Source organism: Alexandromys fortis, unplaced genomic scaffold (genome assembly GCF_014885135.2).
Source record: "Alexandromys fortis isolate MF-2015 unplaced genomic scaffold, M_Fortis_MF-2015_v1.1 scaffold_16, whole genome shotgun sequence".
Lineage (NCBI taxonomy): Eukaryota > Metazoa > Chordata > Mammalia > Rodentia > Cricetidae > Alexandromys > Alexandromys fortis.
Genome location: NW_026067893.1, coordinates 18,081,436 through 18,107,957, shown reverse-complemented (window position 1 = coordinate 18,107,957; position 26,522 = coordinate 18,081,436). Strand labels below are relative to the sequence as shown.

At 51.7% G+C, this 26,522-nt stretch overlaps 1 protein-coding gene across 1 annotated transcript in view; it reads right to left on the bottom strand.

The window, feature by feature from the left end:
• Positions 1 to 26,522, bottom strand: part of Slit1 (slit guidance ligand 1) — a 142,524-nt gene that overhangs the window by 26,487 nt on the left and 89,515 nt on the right. The window contains 18 exon segments of the mRNA XM_050147006.1: positions 179 to 247; positions 872 to 1,004; positions 4,288 to 4,454; positions 4,736 to 4,879; positions 7,653 to 7,796; positions 7,987 to 8,061; positions 8,966 to 9,110; positions 9,255 to 9,278; positions 9,836 to 9,999; positions 17,068 to 17,211; positions 18,032 to 18,103; positions 19,672 to 19,743; positions 20,183 to 20,254; positions 20,672 to 20,819; positions 22,369 to 22,532; positions 22,870 to 22,941; positions 23,355 to 23,426; positions 24,411 to 24,482. Coding sequence (XP_050002963.1) covers positions 179 to 247; positions 872 to 1,004; positions 4,288 to 4,454; positions 4,736 to 4,879; positions 7,653 to 7,796; positions 7,987 to 8,061; positions 8,966 to 9,110; positions 9,255 to 9,278; positions 9,836 to 9,999; positions 17,068 to 17,211; positions 18,032 to 18,103; positions 19,672 to 19,743; positions 20,183 to 20,254; positions 20,672 to 20,819; positions 22,369 to 22,532; positions 22,870 to 22,941; positions 23,355 to 23,426; positions 24,411 to 24,482 — 1,953 coding nt within the window.

Genomic DNA, 26,522 nt, shown 5'->3' with positions numbered 1-26,522 from the left:
ACAGCTCCCGGGCATAGGTGTCCCCTGAAGAATGAATAGGGGAGCAGGCAGAATTCCTTAGCAGCCTCTGCCCACAAGTGGGAGATGCCTGGAAAGGAGGAACTGTGGTGGTTGGATGCCAGTGGTCCTCCTGACCATGAAGGCAGGCCTGGGATCCTCAAGGCTCCTGGATACTCACACAAGCTGCAGGTACTTGAAGGTAGCCAGCTGTCCGGGAACCAGTGTGAACTGGTTGCCATCCAAATAGCTAAGGAGAGAACACAGCAGCATGAGCACCTGTTGCAGGCATTTACATCCACCTAGGAGCTGCAACACCGTGAGCTGTGAAACTGGGCAGCGCCATGCTGAATGTTGGCTCAGGGGACGCGAGGGCCAGGCCACCTTTGCACGCAGCTGGCGAGAGAGTGAAAGGGACACAGCTTTTCTTGAGAGGCCACTAGGCCAAGGCAGCAAGAGTCCTGGGCACCCAGTGCCTCTGGAGTAAAAGCGTCACTAAAGGATCTACACTGAGGTGCTATTTGTGATGGTCCAAAGAGGAAACATCTCCCGCCAAAAAGGGATTTGTTGTGGAGACCAGACTTGACCCACGTAAGGAACATGGCATCTATAGACCTTAACGATGTCTTCCCCATAAACATTGTGAAGCGGGGAAAGCAATGTTATTTTTTGAAAGCAGAGCGCTTACCATGCATTTGTCATGCGGTAACTATAGAGAAGGGACAGGGGAAGGTGGAAGCCATGCTGGAGCCTTTCTGGGCTAACCCTCCTTCGGGTGGCCAGCACCTACGTGTGCTGCAGCGTCTCCTCCCACTGCCAGGTCCCACGGGTCCTGTTTCACAGGCCAACAGATTGCAAGCCTGGGGCTACTCACAGTTCTGTGACGTTCTTGGGGATGCCCTTGGGCAGCGCCTGGAGGTGCTTGTTGCTGCACCGGACCACGGTGTCCAGGCAGGCGCACTCCTGGGGGCACTGTGGGCGGGGCAGGCACCCCACCTCCTCCTGACCTGGGAAGGAAGGTATGACATCCTAGTCAGTCAGGGGCCTGGTATCATTGGGAAAGTCCCTGAGACTCCCTTCTGGGAAAGTTTCCAGGTTAAAACAGATCCAGGTAATCTCTCCCACCTCAGACCGAAAGTGGTCCCAGAGGAGACATGACTACTACCTCTTGAGCACCGGACACTCCCTGGCACTGTGTCCAGCATGCTCCCCTTGGTGACACCGCAAAGGGTGTCTCTGTCACCCCTCAGGATGCACTGGTCAGGCCCAGCACTCAGTGCAGCAGCTGGCCCACTCTGGCATCCGGTGGATGCAGAGGGCGAATAGTTTTCTCTTTCACTGACATCTGGGCAGGATGGATGACTTGTCCTCAAGCTGATGAGGCCCAAGCCTGGCAGATGCAGAGCAGCGAGCCCTTCATCCATCATTCTCCAGCCAAGAGCCCTCTGGGTGTCTTCCTTTCTTATAATGGGGTGCAGGAGAGCCAATGGTCGTAGTCAGAGTTGTTGAGACCACGAAACGATAGCATGTACCCTCTGCCGACAGTGACTTGGTTATAGGGGCTGACCGCGTTCAGACACGGCATCGTGAAGAACTCACTGAGTCCTCAAAACACCCTCAAGCAGATGCACTAGAGTGGACACCTTTTAGACATGATGGAACCTAATCCAGAGTGGTCACGTGACTCTGCAAAGTCCCCCTAGCCTTGAAGGCAGCACTGGGACAGGGCTCCAGGCAGACAGCCTCTGGAAACTGTTCTCCTGGCCACTGGGCTCCACTGCCTCAAAGCAGCAAACACTCAAAAAAATGTTCACACGTTTTCCCCTCCTAGGAAGTTGTCCTAAATGGACCATCACATCTGAACAGAAGGAGTTACCTATGTTGGCGCTCCCGGGAGCACAGTGTGAAATTGCCACTGAGGTAATTTATTAAATGACAAGGGGATGGCTCAGTGCTCATCTAGGGAAGGATGGTTTGTGGTGAAAGGCTTTTGCAGGGGATCTGAAAATCCTAAGTGTGTTCTCATAGGCACCCAGTAGCAGGTCTGTAAAACAGCACTGCAGAATGCCCACAGATGCTGCCCCATGCTGGGATGGTGGGGGGGGGAGGTGGTATAGGGGTGATTTTTCTATCCTTAAATTGTTAATTCTTGTTTTTAATGGTGCATTATCTATATAAGACATGTATTATGTGTGTGTGTGTGTGTGTGTGTATACAAGCATGTGTCTGAATGGGTTGGCCAGGAGTTTTCTAGAAGGGATATGGAATGTGGTCATGAAGGTACTTCGCTAGTCTCAGTGAACCTGGCAGGGTTCTCTCTCGGCCACACAGCAATCTGACACTCCTGAATAGCTAATAACCAACTTCTAGGACCAGAGACAGAGCTTGCAGTGGAAGAACAAGAAGGGCCCATGTCTCCTCTGAAGGAGTCTTCAAAGTAAGATCAGGGGCGGGCTTGCACATGGAGGCCAGAGAATGACCTTGGATACCATTCCTTGGCTTTTAGGAGGGCTAGGCTGGCTAGACAAAGAGCCCCAGAGGTCCTCCCATCTTTGCCTTCCTAGCACTAGCCTCCCACACCTCCATATATGACTTTTTTTTTTTAAACATGGGTTCTGGGGATGAAAGCCAGGTTGTCATGTTTGCAAGGCAACTGATCCACATCCCCAGCCCCAAACAGAGTGTTTCCTAAGTAAAACAATATTTTCCACGGATGGTGGTGGCTCACACCTTTTATCCCAGCACTCCTGAGGCAGAGGCAGGTGGATCTCTGTGAGTTCAAGGCCAGCCTGGTCTCCAGAGTGAGTTCCAGGACAGCCAGAGCAACCCAGAGAAATCCTGTCTCCAAAAATCAAAAACAACCAACCAAACAAAATCCACAAAGTTTTCAAGGCCAGTCAGTAGCAAGAGATTATAATCAAGATGCAGGGTTGGACTGAAAAAAACTAACAAACAAGCAAACAAAAACATTTAAGCCATAAAATGCATGTGTGAACCATGTCACAAGGGTAAACCATAAGTGACTTCCTTCCTTTCTTTTTTGCCTTGGTCTTGCTATGGAGCCCTGGTTGGCCTTGAACTCTCTATTCTCCTGTCTCAGTCTACATGGTATGGCCTCTCTCTGGCTTGAGATTTTTTTTAAATTTTTTAAATTTTTTTATTATTTTTTAAAAATATTTATTTATTATGTATACAATATCCTTTCTGCATGTATGCCTGAAGGCCAGAAGAGGGCACCAGACCTCATTACAGATGGTTATGAGCCACCACGTGGTTGCTGGGAATTGAACTCAGGAACTCTGGAAGAGCAGGCAACGCTCTTAACCTCTGAGCCATCTCTCCGGCCCCCTTTATTTTAAATTTTAAAAGAAAACAAAATTATTCTTAGAAAAATCTACTGATTTTCTTTAGATAAACACCAGAGCTGTGAATATTGGGGTGTTCCTTTGTCTTTCCCTCATATCTACACAGCCTGTTTGGGGTGACTCCAGAGAAGAGGTCCAATCTGAACGGCACGAGGGCAAAGGTATGGAGACCAGGGACCTGTATCCAGCGTCCAGCAGCAGAGGGGTCTGAGAGCTGACACCAGCCTGAGAAAAGCCCCCATGGCAGGACATGCTGAGACACCTAGGAACGGGGCAACGGAGGGGCATAGTTGCTGGTTACCCCAGGAAAAATCTGCTTCCAGCAGGAACCTCGGTGTGTGGTGCTTAGAAAGAACTGAAGGAAAAGCTACATCTGCTGGAAGGGGAAGACGGCTGTGGACACAGAGAGACGAGGAGCTCAGGGGACCAGGATGACCAAGTCTTTGGCAAGTGGGGAATCAGACTCAGGTGATTATTGCTCTGAAAGTCGTGTTGGCCCCAGGCCCCTGGAGCTGGTGTCTGAGCTAAACACATTTCCATGAGGAAAAAAATACTGAGGAGTTACTGAGTTTCTCTTTGTGTGATGGGATAAGAAGTCATGTTTAGGCCGGGCGGTGGTGGCGCACGCCTTTAATCCCAGCACTCGGGAGGCAGAGGCAGGCAGATCTCTGTGAGTTCAAGACCAGCCTGGTCCACAGAGCTAGTTCCAGGACAGGCTCCAAAGCCACAGAGAAACCCTGTCTTGAAAAACCAAAAAAAAGTCATGTTTATTTCCTTCTTCTATCCCCCCTCCCCTTTGTTGACTACACAGAAGCAGCTCCAGGGTCAGCATCTCCTATTCCCTCCCCAGGGCCCAGTAGGGTGCTGCCTGCCCAGCTTCTCTGGTCAGCCCCATTCTCTCCTTGCTGGATGACCCGCACGTTACCTTCTTCACACCTGAAGTCAGGGAAGGCCACATCCTGCAGGGGAATTTGCCGTAGGAAGTCGGGGTTCTGGCAGCGTGGGTTCCCTGTCACAATCTTTCTCTTCCGAAGCCAGTCACCCAGCCAGGCTAGCTGGCAGTTACAGTTGAATGGGTTGGCCAGGAGGTTTCTGGAAGAGGTGGGGAATGTGGTCATGAGGGCACTTATACCAATCTCAGTGAACCTGGTGGGGTGCTCTCCTGGCCACACAGCGATCTATGCTCCTGCACAGACAGCTAATAACCTCCTAGGACCAGAGACAGAACTAGCCGTGGAAGGAACAAGAAGGACCCGTGCCCCTTCTAAAGGAGTCTTCAAGTGTAAGACCCGAGAAGTTCCCCACCTAGGACGGTAGGTAGGCTCCCCCGGCCGGAGCCACCAACCTGCCTGTCCTCCAAGGCTGAGACTTACAGTGTGGACAGGGCCTGAAGGGTGTCGAAGGCTCCAGGGGAGATGGTGGTGATGTGGTTGTCGTACAGTGACAGGAGCCGCACGTTGCGCAGTCCCGTGAAGCTGTCATTGTGGATGCAGCTGATGCGGTTGTTCCTGAGCATCCTGGGGGGAGGGGTGACGGGAGAAGATGGATAACCCCTCGGAGGGTTCCCCTAGCCCCAGGCCATCTCCTCAGGGACCCCTGTGGCCTATGGACAGCCACACCTGGCCCTGCTAGGATGTCATTCTAGGCCGTCTGTCTTCCTCATTGCTCTCTGCAACAATGCCCCGTCCCCATTACTCACTGTCCAAGACACCTTTAATTCCCATCCCCGACCAAAAATGAAAGCAGAAAGCAAGCCAGCACAGCACAGGCAATTGTGAGGGACATTTCAAGGGACTGTGAACACCCTTGGAGCAGGTCAGGCTGATTAACCAGGAATCAAGGACACCTAAATAACACCAAGTTTCTGCCTATCAGATTGGAGAAGAAATCAAAACATCATGGTCATAATGCGGTCATAATATGGCCAGCATAGGCGAAAGCCGGAAGATGGGCACTTCCACACACGCTGGTAAGACCAGGGCGGGCCTCTCAGGAAGTATGTCTGCTGAGCTGTCCCAGGCTGTCTACAAAGTCCTTTCTGCTGCCATCGGCCGGTCTATTTCAGGACTTCATCGCCTGAATACTCAGGGAGGTACACAGATTCGGGACAAAGCTGGTAATCACAGCTTTTCTCAAAATACAGAATGCAAAACAGTCCGAGTGGTAATTACAGAGAATTATGTTTTAGAGAAATTCTGTGATATATGAAAGGGTCCATATTGGAGGGAAAAGCAGGTTACTAAGCAAAATTTATTGCAGGTTTCTATTAAAACAAATCTGGGAGCTGGGTATGGTGGCATAAGCTTATAATCACAGAACTTGGGGGACCTAGGCAAGAGGATCACAAATTCAAGATTAACTTGTTACACAGGGACATCCTGCTGAGGACGAAGAGGAAGAGAAGGAAAAAAAATAGGTATGTATATATATATATATCTTACATATAAACATACATGTGTTTATATATTATTCATTGTGATACATATATGTATAACTTCAGTTATACAGAATAAATAGTGCCTAAAAATTCCAGTGTATAAACATACATATGTGTTTATATATTATACATTGTGATGTATATAATTTCAATTATAAAATTTCAGTGCAGTGCAGCGCCATTAGCAAACAATACCATATATGTACTGAAAATTTTGCTAAGGAGTTGCATCTTATGTTAGATAATCTTTTTAAAGAAATGTGTTTATGTGTATTTTCCTGCATGAATTTATTTGCACCACATGTACGTAACTGCTCACAGAGGCCAAAAGAGGTCACTGGGTCCCCCAGAACTGGAGTTACAGGTGGTTGTGAGCTATTGTTATGGATACTCTGGTCCTCTGCAAGAGCAATGCATGCTTTTCACCACTGAGCGCTCTCTCTCTCTCTCTCTCTCTCTCTCTCTCTCTCTCTTCCTCATCCATGATTAGATAGATGTTTTTGTTTTGTTTTGTTTTGCTTTACTTTGAGACAGGGTTTGTTTGCATAGCCCTGGTTGTACTGGAACTCACTCTGCAGACCAGGCTGGCCTTGAACTCAGAGATATCTGCCTGCCTCTGCCTCAGGAGTGCTGGGATAAAGGTGTGTGCCACTCCCCTCTGCTGATTAGACGGTCTTATTACATTAATAATATTAATAATAGAGAGAATGGTGATGATTTTTGGAGAAACTGGCTATGTGTGGCATAGACCATCATGATGGTTATATAGATGGTTATATAGATCCGTGTGTGTGTGCATGTATATGTTTGTAAGTATAAAAATATATGTAGATAAAGCATGAGAAGGTCTTTATCTGCACCTGTGAGTGGTTCTGAGGGTCTAGGCACTTCACAGTCCCTCCTGGGTTTTTGCTGCCCCGTGTCCACACTGACCCTCCCTCAGAAAGAACACAAGTGACTGGTTCAGTCTCTCCCAGGACCCGAGAGGAACTGAGCAGATGAAAGAGGGAGGAGACTAGCCAAACAGGAACAGACTGGAAATACAGCCACACTCGTTCGGCTCACAGGAAAAGACGGAGCTGAGAAAGAGCGCTCGACTGGCCCTGCTTTCCCAAAACTGCCCAGGTGTCCCACGTGCATTGACAAGTCACCAGCACCAGAAGACAGAGCTAACTATGCTGCATGCATGACAGGGACTTCATCCCAGGCAGGTGGCTCTGAGAGCTGATCTCCAGAACGGCAGCCACTACCCATTGGCAGCTAGGATGTGTTGGAATGGAGTGTGTCCCACAGCCGCAGGTGGCTCTAAGATGGACCTCATACACAGGGACATCTGTGGAGACCAACAGGGATGTGGCCTCTCTCCTGGACACTGACTAGCCAGCGCTACCTGGAGGGAGCTCCCTGCAGTGGTCATGGAGGGTGATGACCATGAGATCCTAGTGGGTTCCCAAGGCCTGGAGCGCTCTGTCTGGCTCCAAGTCACAGTCCAGAATTTCGAGGGACGGTGGACATCTCTGCTCTGACATCTACACATACCAAGTCACCTCGGCAGGATCCCCTCACAGCTAGCCACCCCTCTTGTGGTTGTTCTGGTGACTTCTAAGCACGTGACACCTGTATCCCAGAAGCCTTGACCACAGGGCACTGATGGCGGGGGTTCCAATCCCTTTACCTCCTCATCCCAAGAACAAGAGGATGGGCCAGTTACAGCCAGGAGATCATCTGTCCTATCAGACAGGTTCGTCAGGGGTCCCACTCTCCTGCCAATGGGGCTAGGAGCAGGCTATTTCTCTTTAGTGCAGAGGCCCATGCTGTGCCTTGTCTTGGTGCCCCTAGCTCCACCCACTCACAGGGTCCGTAAGCCATCTAGACCACGGAACATGCCACTCCTGATGGACTCCAGCTGGTTGGCAGTCAAGTGCAGCTCACTGACAGATGAAGCACCCTCGAACGTCCCATCTTCGATTTCTGACACCTTGTTGTTGCTCAGGTTACTGGGAGAGGAAAGAGGGGAGGACTGTGGATCTCCTGCACCTAGGCACCCCTCCCTCCCTTACTGTAGCCATCACCTCCAGGTGTAGGAACCCCACCCCTGCCCCCAGGGGGCGCTCTGCACCCTAGCCTTTTCCTTCCTATCCCATGCCAACATCTTGATGGGCACTGTCCCACCAACGGGAAACTCACATTTTCTTCAGGTGTGAGAGTTTCTTAAACAGCCCCGTGGCCTCTAGGATAGAGATCTCATTGTTGTTCAGTCGTCTGTAGAAGACAAGCAATGGAACAAACACACACATATAGGTTCGACCTGGCTATGCCTTTCACTTTGAGATTACGGGGTGCAAAGTAGGCTGACTGAAATCATTTCAAAAAGAAAGCTGGACCTGGCACTAGGCAAAAGGGGGGGGGCAGCAAATAAGGTATATTTTTAACATTAAAAATGTCAGGAAGGAGCCAGGTGGTGGTGTTGCACACCTGTAATCCCAGTACTCGGGAGGCAGAGGCAGGCAGGTCTCTGAGTCTGAGGCCAACCTGGTGTACAGAGTGAGTTCCAGGACAGCCAGAGCTACACAGAGAAACCCTGTCTTAAACAAAATGCAATGAAAGCCCAGCACAGTGTTTTAGTGGCAGAAGTGCCTGCCACCAGCTCGGAATGTTTGAGTCCTGTCCTCTTCTACATGATAGGAGAGAACTGTCTCCCAAAAGCTGATTCTGATCACACAGGCTCGGTGGCATGAACACACACACACACAACGGACAAATGGAACAAAAGTAATGAAGACTTGCTTACATAAAAGACAAATGTGTGTAGGAACAGGCACACAAAGTCATACGTTTAGATAAAGGAAAACAGTGGTTGAGGGATGACTTCAACCTCAGGTTGAGACAGTGATTCATGTCTCCCTAAAGAATCACCCCTAAGGAAAGCCACTCATGGTTCAGGCTGGTGACCGACCCTGGATGTCAAAGACCCGTCAAGGAGGCGGAAGCAGGAGTAGGAGTCATGGATGAGGGCTACATCTTGCCAAAGCCATCAGCCGGCATACCCCAGCCGGTGTCTCCCATGATCCCACACACAGAGCTGGTTTGGAGAGGAGCCCTAAGTAGACCCAGGTGGGTCAGTGGGTGCCGGGTTGAGGGGAGGGCGGGCAGCTCAGGTGCTCACAGCTCAGCCGTGGACTGGGGGATGCGCTCGGGTATCTTGGAGAGCTTCAGGCTGGAACACTCTACCACGCTGGCCTCACAGCGGCACTTGTGGGGACAGGCCACATCGCTGGTACACTCGCTGTTCAGGTGGTAATCCTCCGTCCCTAGAGTGAGAGGGTGGCAGGGCTAAGGGCCTGAGTGGGCTCCAAGCATTTGAGGGTCCCCAAGCCCCCACCTCCACAGCCTTCCCTCCACAGCCACCATCCCAGCCCCTATCCCCAGCTGGTCTTTGTCTCCCACTCTCCTACCTGGAATGAAGTACTGCTCTTTGGCTGGGGAAAAGAAGCAAAAGCATCAGAATATAGAATCAGCCGGTCAGCCCCATTTCCCTTGGAAGGCACCTCAGAATACAGTCTTTGTCTAGCACACCTCTATGTGTAGAAGACTTCATTCCAGAGCACGCATGTCCCCAGGCCAGTGCTGAGCAGCACCCCTAAACCTTCTGCTTGCACAACACAGGCAGTCACTGTGCTGACCTTGTGGATAGGATTGAGCCTGGGTGGCACTAGGCTCCAGGACCAAACTGCCCACTGACAGATGCCGAGTGGGCTGCATCTCAGGTCTGGAGGAGTCGCCTGCCCCACTGAGATGCTTCCTAGGCCTTGGACACAGTGTCACAGCAGAGCTGACCTGGGAGCAGAGGTCTCCCTCCACGGCTTCAGCAAGCCTACTTCCCCCAGGCTGTAGCTAAGTGAGGGGCAAGGCAGAGGAACCATCCCATCCAAGCTCCAACCAGCCAGCTCAAAATTGCCTGAGCACTTCTTCATTAAGGCCACCAGAACACATTGCTGGTCCTCAAGCCTACTGGAGACATGCACGTGGCCCTTACCTGAGCAGCGGAACTTCTTGCTTTTGATCTGCCCAATGCGTTTGTTGGCCAGGCGCCGAGGGCTGGCGCAGCGGGCCCCGCTTGTCTCAATGGGGTTGGTCCGTAAGAAGTCTGCCAGCCACTTGAGGTTACAGTCACAGATGAAAGGGTTCTGGGCCAGATGCCTGTCCAAAAGGACACATGGGCTGTCAGAGACCAGGGCTGCTGACCTAAATGGAGGCTAGGCTTTGTAACCACCTGGGGCTGAATCAGTGCTGGTGGCCTCAGGTAGGACAGAGCCGGCCATGAGAGAAATGTGGTGTAGAGAATTGTCAGTGTGTATCCCTCTGCCAGCCCATCAGAGAAGGGATGGAGAGACTGACAGACCAACCTGCTCCTTCCTGATGAAGAAGCTGAGGCGACAGAATGCCAAGCCAAACGTGGCCTCTGGGCCTCCCCATGGCCACCGTCTGGGTCTCTTTCTCTCCTGCAGCCTCAGGTGGCCCAAGGCCTACAGCCGCCATCCTGAAGAGCAATGGGGCCAGGGTGGTGAGGCTGGGGGCTGTCTGCATGGCAGCTGCACCTGGAGTCACCACGCCACCCCAAGCAATAGTATTGCCTTTCCTTGTCAGGGTTCTAGCAGTCTCTCACCCCAGGAAAGAACAGCAAGCAGCCTGCTAGCTACTCTAGAGACTCATTCAGCTCCCTGCTGTGTCACCAGCAAGTGTTGTGAAGGTGTGGGGAGCAGCTCACAGTGGTGGCTGCTACCATTCATATTACCCCAGCAAGCCGGCTGCCAGTTCTTTTTTTAAAGATCTTGTCTTTAATTCTATGCATGTGTATGTCTGCGGGTCATATGCGCATGAGTGCAGGTACCAGAGGGGGGTCAGAGGTGGTGTGTGTTGCCTGGGGTGGGGTGATGGAAACTGAACTCCAGTCCCCTGTGAGAGCAGTCTGAGCAACTAACCACCGAGTCACCCCTCTGTGCAGCTCCACCTCTCCTGAACCATGCCATCCTCAGGCCCGCTTACCCGTCTGGGCACCATCCCACTGGGCATGTCTGCAGAGGGCTGTTAGGATGAACATTCCCTGTCCCTGTCCTAGCTGTCACCCTTGAGCTAGAACTTGTATACTCGATATAGAACTAGGGATGGAGGGCCATGGGGTCAGGGCAGGGCCACATCTCCACCTGAGTGCCATAATCCAAGCTCTATTGCTTATTAGCACAGCCTAGCCCATTCTAGGAACTGCATAGCTCTCAAAACCTAAGTGAGACCCTGGTCCAGGGTCTGTACCCAGCTCAATCCATACTTTGGACGACCTCTCTCCCATCCATCACCTCCTATGTCCAGTCTTTGGTCCTGGTTTGGGATGCTGACCAGGGCTTACATTGACCCAGCTTTCTCCCCCTTGCCTTTTTTTGATTCCTGGCTCTTCTTATCTCCAGGTCCCTTCCCTGCTTCTGCATCCCACTCAGTAAGCAAGAGGATGTGAACTTGACTTGCCAGGTAGCCTGGACCACTTGAAACAAGGCAGGATTCGGGGGTTGCTCAGGGGCCTCCCAGCTTCCCTTCACCCCCACCTGCACCCTAGAACTGTGCCTCTGCTGGATTGATGCTCCCCTGTACATGACCTGGGCAGATCCCCTTTCCAATCAGTGAGACCGGTTAATTGGTGCGGCAGTGTGCAAGGTTTTTGAGTATAAAACAACCTAGAACATGGGGCAAATGATTTCAATGCAAACTTAAGTTTTGACATCGGTTGGATTTGTGTGTATGAGTGCGTGCTGTGCCGGAGAACTCGTCTGGGGCTTTGAGCAAAGCTAGCTGAGTATTCTACCACTGGGCAATGCCCCAGCCTCAGATGGATGTCTCTAACGATTTCAAGTGGCAGGCAGCTAGAGCGGACAGGACATTCTCCAGTATTAAAGGTGTACCCGGGACACATGTGCCCCTGTGGCTACACCTGACTACAGCAAACATTCTGACCGTGGAAAGGTAGACAGCTCTTCACGTGTAGGAAGTGGCAGGGAGAGTCTCTGGGGACAGAAGCTGGTCTACCACATTCACCATTAAGGAAATTCTGGGTTTAAAGCCACAGTGAGGCCTCACTGCATACCCACAGCATGGTCATAATCAGATAATTTCAAACAAAAGACAAAGCAGAGTGTTGGCAAGGTTGGTGGAGGGAAGGCCCGATGCTACAGCCACCGTGAAGCCCCCTGACAGCTCAGCTTCTTGACTAACAGTGAACTCACTCTGTGCCCCAGTGACCCAGAGAGAAATAAAAGCACTGATGGATGGGGAGCTGTAAGTCAACTTCCGGGAAGTGCTCCTGGGAAAGGACCCAAATGTACTTCAGCCGGGTGGGGTGAACAGGACACAGCGACTCTGATACCCTGGAACCTTACTGTCGATAACAAAAGCCACTCCTCTGCCTCTGTTTTCTTGTCAGTCAGATCAAGGATGAAATACCCAACATGATGCAAAAAACCCAAAACATTACACTACATGAAAGAGGTCAGGGGCTGGAGAGATGGCTCAGAGGTTAAGAGCATCGCCTGTTCTTCCAAAGGTCCTGAGTTCGATTCCCAGCAACCACATGGTGGCTCACAACCATCTGTAATGGGGTTTGGTGCCCTCTTCTGGCCTACAGGCATACACACAGACAGAATATTATATACCTAATAAATAAATAAATATTTTTAAAAAAGGAGAGAGAACAGTTAGGAAAGGCGGCCCACTGTGTGCCATGGTCAGAAACAGGCAGTCCCGAGATGGGGAAAACAGCCCAGGGATTGCCCGGGGCGGGGCTGGGAATGGGTACAAGGGACCAGGGAGCCTGGTGGAGACCTTCCATGCCTGGACTGTGAGCAGCTTTGCGGACTTACTCGGTCACTGAACTGCTCGCTTAGAGGCTTTAGGCATGTAAAGTCACACCTCCGTGAGGCTATATTGGTTTGTTAGTTTGAATTTTGAGTCAGCATCTCTATCTGTTTCTCAGGCTGAGTCTGACTCTTGGTCTCCAGCCTGGTGAGCAGCCGGGACACTCGGCATGCAGTGTTTTGTTTGCTGTTGTGGGGGGGGGGGAGCAAAACTGCAGCTCTGCAGCTCACACATGGGTGCTGTGGATCAATCAAGCAACCCACAGGACGGTGGATTTACTTCCGCACTCAGCCAGGGTAGTGCACTGGTCCCTGGCTCTAGGAAGAGGAGATGACCGTAGCTTAGGTTCTCACGTATTTTGCTCTTGCTCCAAATCATGATTCTGTTAATATGAGCAGGTGTTTAAGGCAGTCTGGCTTGGCTTTGCGGCCATTCCTGGAGCCAGTTCCGCTGAAGTACAATTGAGGAAATTACCTGGTTTTTAAATGATTGGGCTTGTTATTGTTCAGCCTTGTGGGGGTCTCAGGACCGCCTCCATCCCAAGTTCCTTATGAATAAAAATACAGTCCATAGGCCCTGCCTTCATGGGGTCACTGTTATTGAGCAAGATATGGCATACGAAGAACATGAGTCCCTCTATTCCATCCCCATCTCCTTAGCAGGCTTCTGCCAGAGACGCTGCCAGTCACCGGACACAACAGTCTTACCCACCTCTCCCCGTAACCTCTAATTCCACATGCTCAGTGAAGTTCCCCCTGGATGGGTTATTCCTCTCACTGCCAGTAAGTAAATTAACTAACAGGCGCCAGGCTGCAGGTGTATGCGTGAGCTTAATGAGTTTGTCATTGTAGCTGACATCGACTTGCTGAGCTGAGTCCCCAGAGAGTGGGTGTCATCGCTGTAACTGCACCTGCTCAGACTCACACAGATGCTGCCTAACACTGAGGCAGCCCCAGCAGGGACCGCCCCGACCACAGAAGTCAGATCCCAGTGAGTAGGGAGGAGGGGACAGAGAAGCTGAAGTTAAGCAGGTAGTAGGTGGACCTCTCTGTGTGGGGAGTTCTCTTGATTAATGACAGAACACAGCAGCAGCAGCAGAGAATGTCGAAGACCGAGTCCCAGCACCACCCCTTCAGGACCCGGATGCATTAGCGAGCACAGAGGCTGTATTTAGTGGCTCTTCTCCCTGCTGTGACAAAGTAGCCGGCATCTTTCTACCCATGGGTCTAAGAAAAGACAGAGTCCATACTGGTGGGGCGGTATGGCAGTGGAAAGATCAAAAGAGAGTTGGGGGTCACCGGAAGTAAAGAAGCAAAGATGAACGTCAGCCACAGTCAGGGTGGGGCTTCCCATCTCAGCTAAACCTTTCTGGAAACGCCTTCAAAGACGAATCTAGCGGTGTGTTTCCATGGCGATTCTAAATCCAGTCAGGTAGACAATGAAGTTGATCACCATGGAGAAGGTCAATGGTTGCTTCATTTAAAAAAAAAAAAAAAAAAAAAGAGGCAACTACACAGATTCCTAATGCTTCCCAAATCCTCTTGCCAAAAAGCCACCTGTCAGTCAGCTAATCAAACCTGAACCAGGACAAGCTCCTAGATCCAATGTTCAGTCTAGAACATTTGTCCCCAACCTGTAGTCACAACTCCTTTAGGGGGTCAAACCGACCCTTGCACAGGGATTGCATATCAGATATTTACATTACGATTCATAGCAGTAGCAAAATTACAGTTCTGAAGTAGCAGTGAAAATAGTTTCATGGCTGGGGGTCACCACAGCATGGGGAACTGTATGAAAGGGTCACAGCATTAGGAAGGTTGAGAACCACTGCTCTAGAAGGACATAGAGAGACCTTTGTGCCTTGGTCCCACAGAGATGCTGTTTTCCAACGTGACAGAGCAAATGCTGGAGTGTCACCAGTGAAGGAATGACAGGGAATAAAGGCAATGGAGGACATCTTACTTCCGTGGGAAATGTTCCCAGGCTTGTGTGCTGAAGTGTTGGTCCCCACTTTTTGGGGGGAGAGCTGAAAACTGCAAGCTACAATGCTAGCTGGAAGAGTCACTGGGGAGAGTCTCCTGAGGGTATCTGCTTATTTTAAAACTAAACTTATTTATTTGGCGGGGCACATATGTCATAACATTTTGTGGAGGTCAAAGGACAACTTGTAGGACTCAGTTCTCTCTTACCAGGTGGGTCCCAGGGACTGAACTCAAGACATCGATTTTGGCGACAGTGCCAAACCATCTCACTAGCTTCTTAGGGCATCCTCTCTGTTGCTGAGGGAGAGCGGATCACAATGCAACACCCAGAGACTGTATTCATAAAGTCAACCTTGAGTTGGGGCAGAGCTGGCATTGGCTATAGAGAAGCCAGGAATATGGGTAGAGAAGATGCACAGGAAGGAGTAGGGAGGGACTTAGAGATTCCACCATCTCGTCCATCTGGAAGGTGTGGAGAGGTCAGCTGGTTGCCCCCTGCCGCTTCTCTGATCTATCAGGTTTTACCCCAATATTTGACTCCCACGTCTTTATTGGTAATAGGACAAGTTAAACACATCTCTCTCTCTTTCTCTCTCTGTGTCTGTCTTTCCCTCTTCTCGTCCTTCTCCTCTTCCTGCTCCTCCTCTTCCTCCCTCTTTCTCTATCCTGAAGAAGTTCCTCTGCTGTATCTTCCTATCTCCAATGAAGTTACACACAAGGACCAAGTGGCCATGGACTGAACCGTGAACTCTCAAACAAAATAAGCTTTTTTGAGCCTCTGTATGAGCCAAAGTAAGTCTTCCCTCATCAGAGGCATCTGCCACATCAGGAGAGACCAATGCACAGGTGGAGACAAAGATGCCTTAAACACACCAGTCCATTGTATAGGCCACATCAAATCCTGATTCCAACAGAGAATGAAAAATTGCCTAACATATATGAGTCAGGCAGAATTCAAACACTGATTTAAATGCTTGATGATATAAAAGAATTAGTTATTAACTTTTTAGACACACTCACAGCCTTGCAGGTTTTGTTCATTTTGTGGCACTGAAGGTAGACCCCGGGCTCCATGCATGTGAGGCAAGCGCTTTGGCCCTGAACTATAACCCCCAACCCTTGTAGACACATTTTAAAATAAGCAGATACCCTCAGGAGACTCTCCCCAGTGACTCTTCCAGCCAGCATCGCAGCTTGCAGTTTTCAGCTCTCCCCCCCAAAAAAGGGGGACCAACACTTCAGCACACAAGACATCCTTAAATCTCTGCCTTTCAGAGATTCCGAGGCCAGGAACAGAGGACACATGATGACTGGCATTTGCTTCCAAACAGTTTGGGTGGCATGGAAAAGGGGATGTGGAGACAAGCAAGACTGGGGAGGAGTCAAAGCTGGTGATGACCCACTTGGGGCTTCACTGTACTGCTTCTGCTGTGCTTGTAACTCTCCACAGGGAGGGAGCACAGCTCTCCACAGGGAGGGAGCACAGCTCTCTACAGTAAGGAAGCAGAGCTCTTCACAGAGAAGGGAGCACAGCTCTCCACTGAGAAGGGAACACAGTTTTCCACAGGGAGGGAGCAGAGCTCTCCACAGGGAGGGAGCAGAGCTCTCCACAGGGAGGGAGCAGAGCTCTCCACAGGGAGGGAGCAGAGCTCTCCACAGGGAAGGAACACAGCTCTCCACGGTGAGGGAGCACAGCTCTCCACAGGGAGGGAGCACAGCTCTCCACAGGGAGGGAGCACAGCTCTCCACAGGGAGGGAGCACAGCTCTCTACAGTAAGGAAGCAGAGCTCTTCACAGAGAAGGGAACACAGCTCTCCACAGGGAGGGAGTACAACCATTGACTAGATTCAGTGCTCTCTGCTTCCCTGTTTTCCTCCTGACTCTCCAGATGTGCTATTACTGAATGAACGACCAAGAAAAGAAAAAGATATTGCCGACTAAACGGCATGCCATCCTTGAGAACATAGAGCTGTCAACATGGAAACATGGTTTGGAATCCACAGACACTATCTATTATCATTGCTATTAGTAAACTCCAGCTGGCATTTAGCCAGCCTTTCCGTGAGCTTATCAATATGTAAAGGATCCGTGAATCTCTTAACTCTATGAAGATGCCCTCATTTTATGGAGAGATAAAAGGAAGGACCGGATAAGTTATGAACTTGTCCCAGAGTCACCCGGTCAATAAGATCCCTCACTGGGATGTGACCCAGGGTCATGTGACCCAGGATCATCTGTCCATCCAGAGTCTGCAGATGTCTGTCCTCAGTGGGAAGCCACCTCAGGGTGCACAGTAGCCCAGGGGAGGCAGCTACGTGGACTCCAGGGTTGTAACCACCATAGCTCCCCTGCTGGGGGAGCAAGAAAGAGGGAAAGGGGTGCTCACAGCGTCTGGATGGCCCGCAGGGAGGTGAAGGTGCCCTTGGAGAGACTCTGGATCTTGTTGTCATACAGGGAGAGCAGAGAGAGGTTCTGCAGGTCTTGGAAGGCGTCAGGCCGGATGCAGTTGATCTTGTTAGCATTCAAAAGCCTGGGGGCAGAGACAGGCTGGGAGGTAAGAGAGTGGCAAGGTCTGACCCTCACACAGTCTGCACCATCACCATCCTGGCCCTGGACACTGGCGGCCCCAGGCCACCCCACACTGCTTTCAGTTTCTCTGTCTGCATGCTACGTCTCTGAATTGACACAGGAGAACGCAGGGGCAGAGGGATTCCTCCTTCCCGTGATCCTGTGGGGTCCCCATGCATACACAGGGGTGTTTTGATATAGTACCAACTAGGTCTAGATTCCTGACCTGAATTCTCTTGATTCCAGGAGGCAGAGCTGGCCTGGGGACCCCTACAAGAGACAGCTCTGTCCCCAAGAGCCCAGAAGCACAGGGTCACATCTCACAAGCCTCTGGATCCTAAGACTTAACAAGCAGCACTGAGCCCACCTCTGCTTCCACATCTGACCCATAGCCTCACTGGGGCAGACCGTCTTCATGTCCTAGCTCAGAGTCTTGTCCCCAAGTGTGGTATGAACTAAAGCTTCCAGAAAAAGCCACAGAGTTAAAGATGCTGCAGGGCTATTTGCTGACTAGAACTTGATGACTGAGGAATAGTGAAGACCCAGGGACAAATTCTCTTGGACTGTTCCCTGAAGAGCCATCCACTTCCCACCTCGGTACCCGACCTGATGCCCCTGGGTACTACCAGGCCAAAACATTGGGGCTGTATTAGCAGACCCTAACTTCTACCAACGCCAAAGGTAAGAATATCATCAGACAGCATCTGCAACCTATCTCAGAGAGCAGAGAGCTGGGGTTTGTGTCTCTGGGAAGCCAGAGGGCCTCCCAGAACTGTTCTTACAGCAGCTGGAGGGTGTATAGGCCTCCAAACACACCGCGCGGCAGGTCCGTGATCTTGTTGCCGTAGAGGACCCTGAAGAAAAGGCAACAGAGAGGGAAGGTCAGAGGGCAGCTTAGCCAAGCCTCAGCAGGGCTCTGCAGGGGCCCACAGGCCTTTCACAGGAAGGCTCTCCACCAATATGGTTACTATAGCAGCTCGCCAGCAGGTAGCAGTAATGAGTCTTTAAGAGGCCTGTCTCTAGGGTGCAGGAAGATACTCTCTCCAGAGGGCTAGATTCGGCAGCTGTTATGTTACCACTGTGCCTACCCCTCTGCCCACTCCCACCGCAGTGAACTCCACGGAGGTCTGCAGAGGTGCCCTTCCAAGCGGCCTCACATAAAGTTATTGAGTCTCAGATTTAAAGGAGAGACAGTCTCCAGGCAGAAAGGATGCACACATTTTCAGAGACACGGGGAAAAAATAGACCAGCAGACAGCACACGTGGTAGGTAGTGGGATTGCAAGCGGTGTATTTTTATACTTTGATATCTGCGAAGTTTCCCACACTGAGCATGAATGAATCCTATGTATAATGAGAGGGAGGGGGAACGCAGTATTTAAAAAAAAAACATGCAGACAGGGGTGTACTCAGGCAGATAGTGAAGCACTGTGTGTGTGGGGGGGGGGGGCGTTTGGAGAAGCGAGGAGCGTGCATTTTGTCCTCAGTGTGGCAGTCAGAGTGAAAAGCCTGCATGTTGCTCCTCAAATATGTCTTGGAGGTTCTTCCCAGAGGAGGCCATGGCAAGGGTATAGGCCCCGCGGTGAAGGCCATGAGGGTCCACATGGAGCACAGTGAAGGTGACTTGAATTGGGGAGGACAGCCACCAGACTCAAGACTTGGTCAGATGTCTGACGTGGCCTGACCTGAGCTGAACTATGCCAGGAACTGCAGGGCAAAGAGGGACCAGAGGGAGAAACTGGGCAGAGAGACAAGGCCGGGGCTGACTACGGCAGACATAGACAATGGGCTCATGTGTTTGATCCCAGCATACAGTTTCTTAGACAGCAGAAAAGTGGCCTTGCCCCCAGGAGTGACAGGAATTCATTGAAATGGGTTATTATCACCTCTAAACTGCACTGGCCCAATGTAAGATAACTATACTCATGTTTAAAGAAAAAAAAAAAAACACTAAAAAAACCAAAAAGCCAAAACCCAAAAAGCCCCACAGAACAGGCCACACAAAGTCTGATCATTTCAGCCGGTGAGAGTGTCTCACACTCACACTGCCATGCACAGCTGTGTGGGTTGTGCGCTGCACAGCTGTATGGGTTGTGCGCTGCACAGCTGTATGGGTTGTGCGCTGCACAGCTGTGTGGGTTATGTGCTGCACAGCTGTATGGGTTGTGCACTACACAGCTTCATGGGCACTGATCGCAGTTGGCCTTATCATCTTGGGCTCTACTCCAAAAGAAGGCATGCACCGAAGCAGCAAGCTGACAGTCTCCTTTCTTCCCTGGCAGTGAGATGTCCATCCATGTCACTGGCCGGGCCATTAGGCCATGCAGTCATGTGTCAGTGCTGCCCTGTACCCAAGATAGGACTCTGAGCCACGAGGAACTTGGTCAGCTACAAAGCACAGCAAACCTTGGTCCTCAACTTACAGGGAATTCAAGGAGCGGAGGCCCTGGAAGGCATCGGGTGCGATCTCAGCAATCTGGTTGTTGCTCAGGTCTCTGCAAAAGGAGCAAGAAGAAGGTGGCTGCATCTTGAGGCTGTAGGCCTGGTTTCTTCTACCTCCCAACCACACAGGGCACAGGACTTCTTTGAAAACAAAAAGGCTAGTTGCCTACCCGTGACAACCACAGGCTGCTCTTTTTCTGTCCCTCCCACTCAGGAAGAAACATTCTGCCTGGGCCCAATGGCCTTCTCTCTACCCTAATGGCTTCCTGACTGGAAGGATAAGGTGACAAGCAGCTGCAGGCATGGGCCAGGCTTGGACTCGGTGCCCCCATCCAGGCCTCATGGTCACCATGTCACCCCACACCCAAACATAGCCCTAACACCGGAAGGCCAGCTGGGGGGTGGGTCAAGGTTTCTCCCTAGGCTGTGAGACAGGACTAGCCCAGACTCTTCCTCTTGCCTGCTGGAAATTGCCAGAAAGACTTCACTCACATCCTGCGCAGCTTTCTGTAGGGAGAGAAGGCTCCTGGGGGGATGGATTTGATCCCATTCAGTTCCAGGCGGCTGCAGGGAGAGGGAAGGTGTGAGAAGGCTGAGGGTCGCTCTTAGTAACAAGCTCTTGGCCCCTGTAGCCCCTTCACCTGTGGGGCTGATGTCTAGCAGGCAGATGGATATATACTGTGATTTGAGCCCCCAGAATCCTGGCCTTCTGTGGCTGAATGGGTGATCACCCCAGGGTGATATTATACTGAAACCCACACTGGCAGCTCCACCCAACCGGGCCAGATAGGACCTCAAAGGGATACCCTCTCCCCAGCATTGGGGAACTTCCCAGCCTTGTTCAGAAAGCTCAGCTGAGTCAAGCCACCACTTTCTCCGTTTGTCATTGAGAAACCTGGGGAAGCCAGCTCTCCATTGGTGGACAGAGCTTGGCTGAACAGCAAAAGCCTTGCCCTGACGCCTGCTCAGCCCTGTACTCACATCTCCGTCATGGTCTCAGGCAGGTTAGCAGGAATGGCAGTGAGGCCTTTGCCACGGCAATCCACGATGCCGCTGCTACAGGAGCACATGGCTGGGCAGGACCCGGAAGAGAGGGTGCAGGTGGGTACTCGCGCGGCCTCCCCCTGGCCTGCAGAGACAGTGGGTGTGACATCAGAGATTCTCACAGGGCCGGGCCGCTGCCTCTCAGATCTGCAGCTGAGCGAGGACAGGGACACAGTCTGTGGAGGGGGTGTCCACACAGGAGCTCCCCAAGAATAAGAGTATACACTGGCAGTCTCTGAACTCAAGCTGAACAGAATTGACTGCTCCCAAAGGTGATTTCTAGGCTAGAAAATTCCATCCTAAAATTCTGAAACTCTGAACCACTCAGCCTCCTGAGCCAGAAACCCCATATCCACAGGAGCTGGGGTCACCGAGCACTGGCTCTGTGCCCACACCATGATTAGCACAGTCGGTGCAGGGGCACCTCAACCCTCCTGCACCACCCTTTACAAAGCGTTCCATCAAGTCCTGTGCTTGTGATACTCCTGAAATGGTGGAAATTCCCATAGCTCAATGACAAGTGTCACAGCCAGCGCCATGCCCACTGGGTGATGTAAGAGTGCACCCTGTTAAGTACTGTGGCATAACTTACATGAAGCTCGCCGTTTGACATGCATAGCTGGTTGAAACGCTACCCAGACAGGGTGCCCTTCTATCCCCAAGAAGGTCCCTTTGGCCCCTTCCTTAAGGATATCGCCATTCTGAGATGCAACACCAAAGACCCGCGGCTCTTGTTTTAAAAATCACATAATTGGGGGGCTGGAGAGATGGCTCAGTGGTTAAGAGCATTGCCTCGTCTTCCAATGGTCCTGATTTCAATTCCCAGCAACCACATGGTGGCTCACAACCATCTGTAAAGAGGTCTGATGCCCTCTTCTGGCCTGTAGGCATACACGCAGACAGAATATTGTATACATAATAAATTTATAAATATATAAATAAATATAAAAATCACATAATTGCAATCACAAGGGAGGATCTCTTCCATTTATAAGCCCTCCAAGATTCACCTTGTCCAGCACTTAAGTACTTATTAAGCCCTTTTAATTGCTGAGTAGTATTCCACTTTATGACGACCCATCATTAGTAAATCTAACATCGGGCACGATTTTCTGTGGAACAAATGCATAGAGCCCAGAAAGGGGCAGGGTTCTGGTGTTCCCTCACTGGAAGCCAAGGGCAGCGTCTGCTAATGTGACTGCAGTGAAGCTTTGGGTGGGAGCGGTGGCGCTGGGGAGGGGGAAGAGGGAGGAGAGGAGAGAGTGGGTGGCAGAAAGAACAGGGGAAGGCATGCAGTGGAAGCCGGGGGGGGGGGGGGGGGGAGTAGAGACTGGGAGAGCGGGGGACAGAGAGGAAGAACAGAGGGCGTGAGGGTGGGCTGGGGGGAGGAGAGGAGGCGAGAAAGAAAACACACAGACCCAAGAGATGGCAAGAGCAGAAAGGAAAAGGCAGGCGGGAGGGGGATGCCGACACCCACCAGAGGTGATGGGAGAGAGGGGGTGAGCGAGGGCAGGGGGTTGAGTAGATTTCAGTGAGCGGATGTGGATGCTCATCACAAAGGAGGGATGGACAGAAGGAAGCGGCGGTCAGAACAGGCGGTGATGGCAAGTGAAGGCCATGGACGTGGCACCCACCTGAGCAGCTGAACTCGCTCTTTTGCACCTCTGCCACGTTGAGGCCCCGGAGGCTGGCAGGCCCGGAGCACTGGGTGAAGAGCCCGATGGTGGGCCTCTGCCTCAGCCACTGTGAGAGCCAGGCCAGGTGACAGTCACAGAACAGGTGGTTGGAGTGCAGGCGGCTACAGGAGGACAGCAGCTCCATCAGCAGCTGCCTCCTCCCTTCCCCAGGCAGGGGGCTTGGGCTCCTTTGCTCAGTCTCAACCCAGGGCTGTCCCTTGCTGCGGGGAAACTCTTCCTTGCTCCCATCTCTCCCAGCCTGCTCTGTGGCCTGACTTTATCTCTCAGAGTTCACAGGGTCCCTTGCCCAGATCACCCACCTCAACTTCAAGGACAAAACCGAGTACAGGAGGCATTGGGTGCCTTTTGCTTTCAGACCCCCAGCTACCCTGGCTGGCTCCGGGGCTGTGGACGGCCATCCTACCCATACCCTCTTCCCACTGCCCAGGTGAGACTCACAAAGTTCGAAGCTTGGGCATGTGGTTGAAGCTGGACACAGGAATGGTGGTGATGTTGTTGTTGTTCAGGGTCCTGAAAGGGACAGACAGACCATTTAGCACCTGCTCAGCAAGGATTTACCAGAGACAGGACCCTCTGCTCATATAGAAGCTCCCATGCCAGGTGTGACATTTTACCTAGCGAGGAACCAGCTCTGCTCTGGGTGTGAAGGTGAAGGGGACAAAGCAGATCTAGGCAGGTGCCTGCCCTCTTGCCATCCCATAGACTCTAAGTCTGGGAGGACAGGGAGACAGATCTGGAAGGGCCACGGAAGAAAAGGCAGCTTGCTCTCAAAGCAGAGAAGAGTCCCTTCTCAGCCTCCATGGTGGGAAATGGCCAAACACCCCTGTGTGGGAGGACTTTGGCCAGGGGACCTACGCTGCAGCTAAGGTGTGACCCCCCCTGAGTCCGCTCCCCAGCCACAGCCTGGCCTGGGCTTTACTTACAGAACTTCTAGGCCCCGCAGGGCACGGAAGGCCCCCTCCTCGATGCAGGTGATCTGGTTCTTGTCCAGTTGTCTGTAAAGCAGAGAAAGCAGTAAGGACAAGAAGCATCGCCTAGAGCAGGGGCTGAACATTTTTTGACAGAACACTCCATTCTTTTAAAAGAAGAGAGTTCAATCATGTGTTATATGTGTGTCAGACCAAAGTAGAACTATTAATAAAAGCTGATTTCTTCTTATTTCAGCTAAAACAATAAATGGAAATAAAAGTCCTATTACATTCCTCTACCCAGCCCTGTGTGCCCCTTGGGAAGTGGGCATCCTTCCCTAACATTTAGGAGACCACCTAGAGTGCGTTGGCAGCTGACAAATGGAAGTCACTGGGGAGAAGTGGCAGCAGGGGCTGGCAGCCAGAGTTCTGCTGAATGCCAAGAGAGATCGGCTAACACAGGCTACCTGGAGTGCTGCTTTCAGAGTGAACGGAAGCTGCGATCTGAGTTCAGTGGGAAAGAATGTGGTGATCGATTACCAATGTCTGCTCCAGGCATGGGAGGGAGTGTGTGACAAGCATGCCAGGCATTTGCCATTCCTATCTGTAGCCAGACCTCAGGAGGTGGGAAGCCTGGACCAGAATAAATTTGAATACTAATAAAGCATTGCCTTTAAATAGTGCTCCACGGAGTGTATGCAATTTCCACATCTCATTTCATCCCCAGAATCAGCGTGTGGAGAGCACATTGTTTTCCTGAACAATGTAGGAGACTCAGTGACGGTAACTGATTTTCAGCAAACTTAGGCAGGAAAACTGGAGGAGATTAAACCCAGCTCTTAACCCAAAGAGCCAGAGTGCATGGCAAACCAGAGGCTGGGAACATGGTCTGGCATCCACGGCTCCTACTTTCCTCAACCCAGTCCCCAGAGCATACCTCCTAAGCTCATGCTTGGCTCTCAAATAGAATCACAGGCAAGTGTTGGCACTGCCCATTCCCTGTAAGGTGGCTTAGAACATATGGTAGAGATGAGGATAGTGTCAGGGAGGCCATCCCAGGCCCCTACTCACAGATTTTTGAGATCTGTAGCTCCCCGGAAAGCCTTCCTGGGCACAGCCTGGAGGGCGTTCTCACTCAGGTCCCTGGGGGGCAAACAGGGAGAGAAGGTATCAGTGAGGGAAGACATGGTGAGAAGTGAGGCTAACGGCCTCCCGGTGATGACATTCCAACATCTGGATGGGCTCCTGTTGCTCCAGAAACTCTGGCAGAATGAACAAAGTGTGGAGTGAGAGACGAGCTTCTGTCCTAACAGACACACAGACACTCTGTCCCCACTCACCTCGCCTCTGGGCAGAGGATGGTTACAGAGAAGCTCCCAGCAGCTGGATCAGCCCCCCCCCATGATTGGTTGAACCCCAGCTGCATGGGAGGGAGCTCTGTATGGCACTCAACTGTTCTTAGCCTCCTCTCTGCTCTGCTGTCGGGGAAGCTGATTGCTGGAGGAGAGGGTCGCAAGTGGCCCACCCAGTCAGGAACTAGGCTGGGTCTGACCCTGAGTCTACCCTGAGGGATTACAGACAGCAGAGCAAGGAGAGCCTAGATCCCTTGGGGATCAGGCCACAGCCCAGGGCACCGTGCAGCCCTAGCTGGCTTCCTGCCCTCACCCGTCAACCCAGCAACTGCAGGAGAACCCTAAGCTAGGCCCCCAACTACTGCAGAACCCAGACCACTAGCTCTCTTTTCTGTCTTGTTTGTTTGTTTTTGAGGCAACTGGTGATACAGCCATCAGTGGGCAGCGGAAAGATGCTCAAGAAGATGCCTGCGGGCTGTGAGGAGCCCTGAGAGCTTTAGGGACAGAAGGACAGGCTGGGCCAGCACTAGATGTTCCTGTACCCACATAGTGTTAGACACTCCGTAACATGGCTTCTCCTCTTCTCATGTGTAAAATGCATGGATTGGAGCAAACACTCTCTAAGCACCCCAGCAATGGGCCCCCCACATGTGAAGGCTCAGAGACATAGGCTGTGGTCTGAGTGCTGTTACCCCCATCCATCCCTGGGTTGGAGCCTATGACAGAAACCGTGACCCGCACGGGGAGATTACACAGGGTCAGCCTCTTAGGAATGGAACTGGTACCTCACAGAAAGAGGCCTCAGAGGGCCAGTGTGACGGCTAAGCACCTAAGGACGCTGGCCCCTGGAGCCTGATCAATGGGACTCCCATGGTGGATGGAGGGAACTGATTCCTGCAAGTTGTCTTCTGACCTCCATATTGTGTTCTGTGGCACATGTACCTCGCCCCCAAGCCCCTCACACAAGCAAATAAATTAATGCAATGTAGAAACGGCAAGAACAAAGGCGCCTCAAACAAAAAGCTATCTGTCCCACCACTGAAAGAAGGCGTAATGATACCTGATTTCTGTGAACCGGAGAGCGGGCCCTCCTCACACACCAAACTTTGAGCCTTGCCACCGAGAACCATGAGAAACCAACTTCGGCTGTTTTTACAAGTCACCCATCCTGTGGTATTTCATTACAGTGGTGTGAATAGACTCAGTCACATGATCAGTGAAGGGCTGGCTCTTTGGGGCATCCCTGAAGTGAGGGGCCACAGCTAACAGAGGCATTTGGGAGGTGGGGAGAAGAAAAAGTAGATTGCCAGCTATCTTGGACCCCCAGGGAAGCAGGGAGCTAAGAAGGCCTGTTGTTTAGAAAGGGTAAAGGCAGGGAGGTGGTGCCCTAGAAAATCTGGGGGTACACAGGGAGACAGCAACTCCAGGAAGGCCCTCAGCACAGCGCAGCAGCCGGCAGCTCACCCCCAGGCAGAGCCTAAGAGAGAACCTGGGCTGTTCCTCCTGTGCATTATCCTCTTAATCCTCCCCTCCGCCCTGCCGGGAGCTTTGTTATCGTATCGATTAGCTGATCAATTGAGCTCAAGCCTGTTCCACGCAGGCTTTCCAGTTGCTTGCAGGGATTTAGAAACCAGCAAGAGAGCAGGCAGGAGGATGCAGCAAAGAGAAGGAAAATCAATGGCCAGTGCTTGTGATTCTCAGGCCTACGAACTAAGGCAGAGTTGGGCTCTGTGCTTTCCAAGAGCCAGGGAAGGGGTTTAGCAGGACATATGATCTATGTGGAGCCTAAGTGGATCCGGATGTCAGGGGTGCAGCTGCCTGGGCACTCAGC